The sequence below is a fragment of the Scylla paramamosain genome, chromosome 36 (genome assembly GCF_035594125.1).
Source record: "Scylla paramamosain isolate STU-SP2022 chromosome 36, ASM3559412v1, whole genome shotgun sequence".
Lineage (NCBI taxonomy): Eukaryota > Metazoa > Arthropoda > Malacostraca > Decapoda > Portunidae > Scylla > Scylla paramamosain.
In genome coordinates, this window is record NC_087186.1 from 5,437,404 (window position 1) to 5,445,623 (window position 8,220).

General features: G+C 39.8%; 1 protein-coding gene across 2 annotated transcripts; it reads right to left on the reverse strand.

The window, feature by feature from the left end:
* Nucleotides 1-612: 612 nt before the first annotated feature.
* LOC135090851 (small ribosomal subunit protein uS11) lies at nt 613-7,864 on the reverse strand. 2 transcript variants are annotated; one of them, XM_063987952.1, is made up of 4 exons: nt 7,713-7,864; nt 6,123-6,366; nt 2,658-2,810; nt 613-709 (listed from the first exon to the last, which is right to left on the reverse strand). In XM_063987952.1, the coding sequence occupies exons 2-4, from the start codon at nt 6,357-6,359 to the stop codon at nt 644-646; spliced, it is 456 nt and encodes a 151-aa protein (XP_063844022.1). In that variant the 5' UTR covers nt 6,360-6,366; nt 7,713-7,864; the 3' UTR covers nt 613-643. The 2 variants fall into 2 exon arrangements, with proteins under 2 accessions (XP_063844022.1, XP_063844023.1); XM_063987953.1 differs by lacking the exon at nt 7,713-7,864 and adding an exon at nt 7,465-7,536.
* Nucleotides 7,865-8,220: the final 356 nt, after the last annotated feature.

The window sequence follows — 8,220 nt, forward strand, 5'->3', positions numbered from 1 at the left end:
TCCTTAAGAACTCTGAAGAGATACAAGTAAGAATTTAGAGCATTTCCTGTACATTAGAAAGTCCTGCAAAAGGCAGCAACTACCAGTGCTGCACATTAAGAGACTGATGTCCATTGCAACTTTAACTTTCCATCTTCATCATTCATGTTTCAAGCAATACAGAAAATTTTTCTTAACAATGGAAAGTGGAGCTTGACTGAGTTATGGTGCCACAATAGCAAGATCACATGGCATTATCTAAGGTTATAAGAATGTCATCCATCCAATCAAGTAATTCCAGAGTGGAGACTGAACTCAAGCTTTCAACTACAAGCCAAGCACTCACACAGACCCATCCACCACCTTCATTCAGTGATTCTTTAGGTACTACAAGACAATGTCCTGTGCTAAGACCCCTCTCATGTCTTGACCACAGGATAACTACATGTAGTTATTATTTATATTAAAAGACATACTTAAGTTTAAGATATCTATATTTAAAGTGAATTTCAGTCATAACTGTCTTAGCTCAAAGAGAACCATATGCCACACAGACACATTACTGATCTTCCCACTAATCCATCCACTCAAATAGGAAATCTTGGAATAAAATTGCATCAGGAAAACAAACAGTTAACGGATCACTATAATTAGAGCCAGACAATTACAGGCGCCTGCCCCTGCGGCCACCCTTCCTGCGTGTGCTGTCTGAGGGCACTGGCGTCACATCCTGCAAACAAAAAAAGACGCTTCAAACACCACTTCCCTCACCATCAGTTTAATTCCTTCAATTAAGAATAAAGGAATGAAAACTTCACAGGCTTATATCTAAAAATTACTATCCATCTGTATAACAAGATTACATTATTGCAGGAAGACCAGTGGGAGGATACAAGAAAACCTGGAGATGGTGTGTTGAGAAAAAAACATGAAAAGGAACATCAGAGAAGATATACTCTACAGCCACAATAAAAAGTGGCAGATAAATTCCAACCAATCCCCCAAGGAAAATGATGGTCACTGCAAAGGAACAAAGCCCCACACACAAACAATCTCAAAGATAAAATCAAAATCCTCTTACTTATCTTGGAAAGATTAAATAGAAAATGGTGAGATATAACACCAATGCAAGAATGCATGAAAACATTTGTAAGACGGTGGAGTTTCATGAAAAGAGGATGGTAAAACTACAATAAAAATCACTTATGAGTTAAGTTACAAATAAATATAGTCTCTGGACCTGCCATCAGATGTACAAAAGGAGCCATAGACAACTGAAAATAATGTACATAAAGGCAAGTTAAAATATTCAATAGTTATGAGGAAAGTCAGAAGAGTGAGAAGATACAAAGATGGAAGAACCGAATATGAAGACTTAAATTCCAGCTGTGACTGGGTTCTAAGGAATAAATCTAAATCAATATATAAACTATGTAAAAGGAAGATGAAAAAACTGCATAAACATCTCAATTCCTATGTTCAACAACACAACTAAAGACCACAAATATGAGATAGTACTGGACCACTGGAGGGAATTTTGTGGTGTATTAGAAAACACCTTTCATATCAATATCAGAATACACAATTCATATATTTTAAGGCTCAAATGTATGATCACTGATATTGTAAATAATACATATAATTATTCATGTGCAAATAACTTGCTCTGTGTTGGTATCAAAAAAAGTGGCCAATTAGGTTCTTATTCTCCACACTACACCAGCACACTGCACTTTGTCAACACACCCAGCCCTCAACTTGTTTCATGCTGGAGTGATCTGGTCTCTCTACACACCAGACAAGCAATCAGCTATGGGACACATGTAGGCAGGCATCTTGAATCACTATGGCCTTAGCTTGGATTTTGTTTAAAAGGATCATACACTGACAATGGGATTAATTAAAGCCGATAAAAAATCAAAGACCAAGAACTGATTACCAGCTGCACCATATAAGTAATATTTTGCTATGAATAATATGCCTTGATAACCTGACTCAAACAGTTCTTGCATTAGCATGTTCTAGAATATTTCATTAGGATGGTACTCTAAAGCAAATCCATTAAAGACTGAGGGAAGATTATACTGATCTATCAATGTTAATTTTAAGAAATTGAGAAATACAGCTTACATGAAATGTAATATCAGATTATGTTAAGCCCTAAAATACATTTATCAATATACTGTTGAACACAGGAATTTGATAAACCCATAATTCATCTAGGAATTAATGTTCCAAAGTTTCATGAAGGGCCACAAGAAGAATGTAGCCATTACTGAGAAGCTGTGGTTTATTCTCCCTTCTTGAGTTACACTGAGCACAATGAATGTACAGGTGTCTTTTGAGGAGGGAAAAGCTGAGTGCAATATGTGTTGGTGCAGGAGACACCATTCAAGAGACACAGATGATGATCATGACCCTTGTAGAGGTATATATTAAAAAAAAAGGGAAGAATTACAAATAGAGGAGATAGTACAGAGAAATGTAAATGGAAGAAAACAATCAAAATATAAGATGAAATTACATGCAATAAACAAGAATAAAACAGACAAAGGAAAAAAAATCAAGATAAAATCTGAACTGTCAGGCAGCAATTAATGTTACTTAACAGGTATTAGAATATTTACTGAGGAAAATGTACTAGACATAACAGGAGTAAAGACAGGCACAACACTCACCTCAATACGTCCAATCTTCATGCCGGCACGGGCCAGAGCTCGCAGGGCAGACTGGCCACCGGGTCCTGGCGTCTTGGTCTTGTTGCCGCCCGTGGCACGTATCTTGATGTGCAGGCAGGTGATGCCCAGAGTCTTGCACTTCTCAGCAACATCCTGAGAAAGAGATACATTCTTGATGCTCTGCTGTGTTTCACTCCTAAGAAAACATCACTACAAGCCTTAACATTCTAAACATGTCCTGCAACATTACCTGCCTAAAGATTGACACTTATTAAACATTTAGCTCTGTTAGTCAGTAGTTTAACTTGCTGGGTGACTTGTTTAGTATGATTTAATTTACTTTCACACAGTCCATCTCTCAGCCTGAAATATCCACTATAAGTGTGATAAATCAGGGCAGAGTAAGACAGCCATAATAGAAAACTACAGAGAATTCTGTCCACCTTCCTGAGGGAGGTCAAAACAAAAGTATCAGAGTATATAGACAGGCAAACACCTGACATATTTCAGTGCACTCTTTCTGTATAGTTTTATGAAGAATCTTGTGTTAAATGTACTGGAAAAACTGGAGTCATGCATTCTTGAGGGATGGATCAGCCTGACCACCTAGCTACCTGCCACAACCATGGAGGATGTGTCATAACCAATTACCAGCAACTTAAGTACCATCCACTCAAGACTCTTTTATCCATCATGCAACAATATCTGACACCAGCAACTCGGCTGTATTAAAACGTTATCTGTCCTTATGATACATTATCCAACAAAAGTTCTGGCACTTATTTGTGTGCGAGATGCAATACAACAATCCCTCCAATATCTGTCCTGATCCATGCACAGCATGTCGAGGTATTTCAAGTCTGATTAATTTTTGTAATTTACTGGACATCAGTACACAAAATGTTTTTGTACAGTATTCTCTACATGTACAACAAATTTTATGACATTTCTGTCTTATGGAGATTTTCTTCAACCTTATTCCTGTTTTTGTCCTATACCTTCTACAATAAAGAAAGCTAGCATGTGCTCCATGGTGGGAAGCAACAAGTGACAGAATGGCAGAGATGTGAAGATGACCACGAGTTAGTGGGAACAAGGAAGAGCTGCTGTTGTGTGGGTGTATAGAATAATACCAAAAGAGAGAAAGACAATTCAGAGAAAAATTACAGCAGATATATACAGCATATCTGAACATACAGATTATTCATGTGGTTGCTTACTACAACACTACTACCAGCAGTTTACCTGTGAGATGGGGAGAGGAAGGTCAGTGTAATAGTATGCAGTGACCACAATGGCACTGTTGCCCTGTGAAAACATAAAGAAATTGGGTGTCTAACTACAGCCAGTGTCACACTATATAGTGCTACTGTTGCTGCAACCTAAGATTATACAAAACTTTAATATAATCTTTGGTTAAAATGGTGTTGCTGCATTGCAAAAAACACATGAACAAATGAGATATCACACTACTGTGGCACAGCTGCATTCATCACAGTGCTGCATCATGCTGCCACATCACACCAGTGTTTATGTCCAGATAATTAACTGGATGCGTATCTGGTTTAATATCCAGACATAGTTACAACCAGATATCAATAAGTCTCGTCTTTATGAATATTGGAGTGATTAATGTATGTATGTCTTGTTTGCAGGGTAATGCTGCACCAATTTGGCTCATAAACAGTGAGATGCCCAACCTAGCCTTAATATTTTTGATATTGTTAAGGCTGGCATACAGGCAGTCCTGCCCAGCAGCCTCACAGAAAAAAGAAGAGCCCATATACAATTCAGGCAGCCTGAGGGCCTGCACTCAGTTCTTGCCAGATACCACTGCAGAAGGTAGGCAGGATGGCTGCTCTGCTCCACGCTGACGAACAGGTACATGTCTGCAGCAGCTCTTGGTCCTTAAGAAAGAGTACCTCATCTTAGTACCACAGCGATGGTGTTTGTCTCTTCTACTCCAGCTCTGGACTTCATTGATGATGTCACTGTCTTACATTCCTTGCAGAATGAGCTCCTTGTGTTGTCGATTGCTTTGGTGGCAGTCTCTCTATTTGCAGTGTGATGTCTTTCCTTCAGTATCTGCACCAGTAACTCATATGCTGCTGTCTTCTTGTATCTACCAAGTGCACTCATTCTTAATTTTCCAGAGGCAAGGACAGTATCTGTAAATTTCAATGAATTCCAGTAGAAACTACCTTTTCTCTGAGGCAATAGCAGCAGGTAGCTTCCTCTCTCTTCCATAACAAGGTGAGGACTATGACCTGACTTGACAATTGCCCACACTCACTCAAACTAGGCTTGACCTGGCTTGAAAAATCAAGCAGTGGCAGACAGGCTCAGGCTCCCTGACTCCGCCCCAAACTGGAGACTGACCCACCCAACACACTCAGTTTGGCCTGAACAGGCCGCCAAATGTTGGCCTGAGTATTTATGGCGGCCTTTAGTTATACTGTTCAAGCCATTTTTATTATTATTTTCAGTACATATTGCTATCATAATTTTCATTGGTTATTATTGGGTTTGTGGGCACCAGAAAGGCCTGAGGTTAATGATACATTATCCGGCTTTCAATGTCATCTGGCATGGTCTTCACTGCTGTATGCCAAATAATCAAATGATTACTGTACTTGTTACTCTCTGAGATACACAGTCTGTTATCCTCAGTTAACTAATAATTCATTAAAGACTATATACATTTTTCTTTTTCTTATGGCAATACATCTAGTGACTATTTAAAACTAATCCACAAATAGCTGCACCAATCAATCACATGTGTTCCAAGGTTCCTCCTAAACCAGAGATATGACCTGAGGTCAGATGGAGGTCTTGGGTTCCTCTCCCTTCTTGAGTTACACTGAGCACAATGGAGGATGTACGAGTGCCTTTTAAGAAGGGGTTAATTCCAAGTAACAGTAAGCATTACAGCATTACATTACTTTGACAACTGCTCCTGTCCTTCCCACCAAGTATCTCTAATGGTTGTCCCCAAAATTGATAAAATCACTTCAGTATTTAAGCCAGGTGAGGAAAATAATTAAACCAATGAGTTGACACTGAAAATAAATAAAGGGATGAGACTAAATTAAAATAAAGTGTAAAGGAAATGTAAGGAGGGAGAAATGAAAGGATACTTCCCCTCTAGTCCTAGATCTTCTACTTTCCTTTCCTCTCACGCACAGCACTCCATCACCAACTTCACATCACTACTTCAAACTGTTAGTTAAATTATTTTCTTGGATCAACATGCACTACCTCTTTGTACATACTAATAGATTTCTTTTGGTTAAGCTGCCTGCCTCTGGATGAAAGATATATAAAATAAATTGATCATCATTACATACAAAAATAATAAAAAAGGAAAGAGAAAGAACACATGATCCAGACAGTGAGAAGGGACAAGTCATGGAGTGCTGTTTCAAAGGCAACACTCCTGACCATCAACTCTATTATTATTGTTACCTGTGCGGCCAACATAGCAGCGTAGGGGGAGGACTCATCACGGTCAGCCTTCACCTTCTGGCCTCCAGTGATGCGGACGATGGTCTCCCTGCCAGACAGGTCAGTGACGTGCACGAAGGTGTCGTTGTAGCTGGCATAGATGTGGCACACAGCGAACACCTTCTCTCCATCCAGCACCTGTGGTCCCAGCTGGACTTGCACCTCCTCCTTTTGGGTCTTTCCTTTACGTGGAGCCATGGCTTAGCTGCGGAATGAGGGTCATGATGAGATACTCTGCTGAATGACTGACTCATGTACAAGCATTGGGTTAAGTCATTTTGGTTATGAGATGTAGCAGTGGCTGGCATGGGAGAGGACTCATTAAGGTTGGAAATCAAGGTACAAAACAAAGAAAAATGGAGCAGTGTGTTTGGTCACAGGAATTGCTGAGAATGACAAGCAACCCCTGTTTGGTGAATTTTTAAATATACTTTTAAATATAAATATATATTTTTTTTTCCACTGTAGCTGATGAAAATTAAAGCTGTGGCTGGTTGTATCCCACACAGTGCTAGTCTGGAACTCTTGTACCATGCAGTTATAAACATGTGACTGATCTGCAAGTGATGGCAATGTTTAAAGACAGTCATTTCTGAACAAACTTTAACACCAAAAATGTTTTCTCTCTTGTCATAAGCAGAATGCCAAGCAAGCCCGAAGTGAAGCTGTGACCGATGTACACTTGGTCAGTCCAGGTGAGGTGGAGGCTGCACACGTCACAGTGATGATGCAGCACATCTCTTGCTGCTCACCAAGCTGCGGACCTGTCAAACTGCACCCCACAACGCTGTACCACTCCAGATCACTGAATCTTGCCTTGTGTGATGGTAACTTTACACAACGAAATAAACAAGATATTACTAGTATATTTCCAAAGGTCCACTTTACACTTCTAAACAAAACTATCTCATATTGATCTCCACGATTAAGTAAGTTACAAGTACATGGGGGACGCCCTTTGCCAAAATAACACCAGGATTTGTCATCTGGTGGACGCTGTTTGCTGTAGGACTAACGAACGCACCACCATACACCACCTGTAAGGGATTCCTGCCGCCAATAGTCACACAAAGGCAGGCAATCACGACCAGTGAGACAAGGGTGACTATCATCAACCCAGACAACAAAATATTCCAAGCTTGCACCAAAATAAAGCAGGTAATATGTTCGCCTCGAGGACTGCGTGGAGTTAAATGCATGAGGTTTAAATGACTATATCATCACCCTCTTACCAGCCAGGTCCTCTAATAACACGTTTCAAACACACACATACACTAAACTACACACATAGCATACCACACACCTGGCTATGAACAAATAACAACAAACGTGCTATACAGAATCAAGGGACTAGCCCACCACAGGCACGTCTAGCGCAGTGGCACAACTCCCAAATATCTCAGCTTGTTTTTCTTATTTCCCTGACAGTGAAACTTAATTTCCCCCTGGATACCATTGTCGTGTCTACTGGCTACACGCTGATGTAGAGTAAAGGTGAAATGAGTGACGGATGACGTGTATATTTGAAGATTTAAAAGGCGGTTTACTCACGGTGCGGCTTACGGCCCTCTGGAGACTTGTAGAAGAAATATTGGAATTGTTTAGATCGGTTCGTACTCGCCACGACACTCCTCATGTACTTGTAAAAAATAACTGACATATATCATACAATACCCTGGACCTTCTATTCTTTTCCATCTCAAAATTTCCATTTATCTTGTATTTAACTGTTATAGATTATATTATCTAAGGGGTTTTGATGAGTTGAGAGGTTAAATCCCTGAAGGGGCTTTCTGTAATGGTAGTTTTTCTTCATAAAATTGAGCACCAATTGCCCTTTTATGACCTCGCTTGTATCCTTGAGCAGCAGCCCATCTCTTGACTAAAACCGTGCCTAATTACCAGAGACATTCCCACTCACGCTACTCCCTCAGAGATAAAAACACGGACGAAAAAAGAGAGACAGCCATTGTCCCATTATTTCCCGAACCCACTAATAAACTAACAAACAACCGCAATAAATAACCAGAAACAAGCATAAATTAACCATAGACAATAA

Bases quoted from the DNA above. Each gene is read 5' to 3' on its own strand.
- LOC135090851 (XM_063987952.1), bottom strand. From the start codon at position 6,359: ATGGCTCCACGTAAAGGAAAGACCCAAAAGGAGGAGGTGCAAGTCCAG. The intron at 2,811-6,122 runs GTAACAATAATA...TCTCTTTCTCAG, and splicing joins CTGCTATGTTGGCCGCACAG to GATGTTGCTGAGAAGTGCAA. The intron at 710-2,657 runs GTGAGTGTTGTG...TTTTGTTTGCAG, and splicing joins TGAAGATTGGACGTATTGAG to GATGTGACGCCAGTGCCCTC.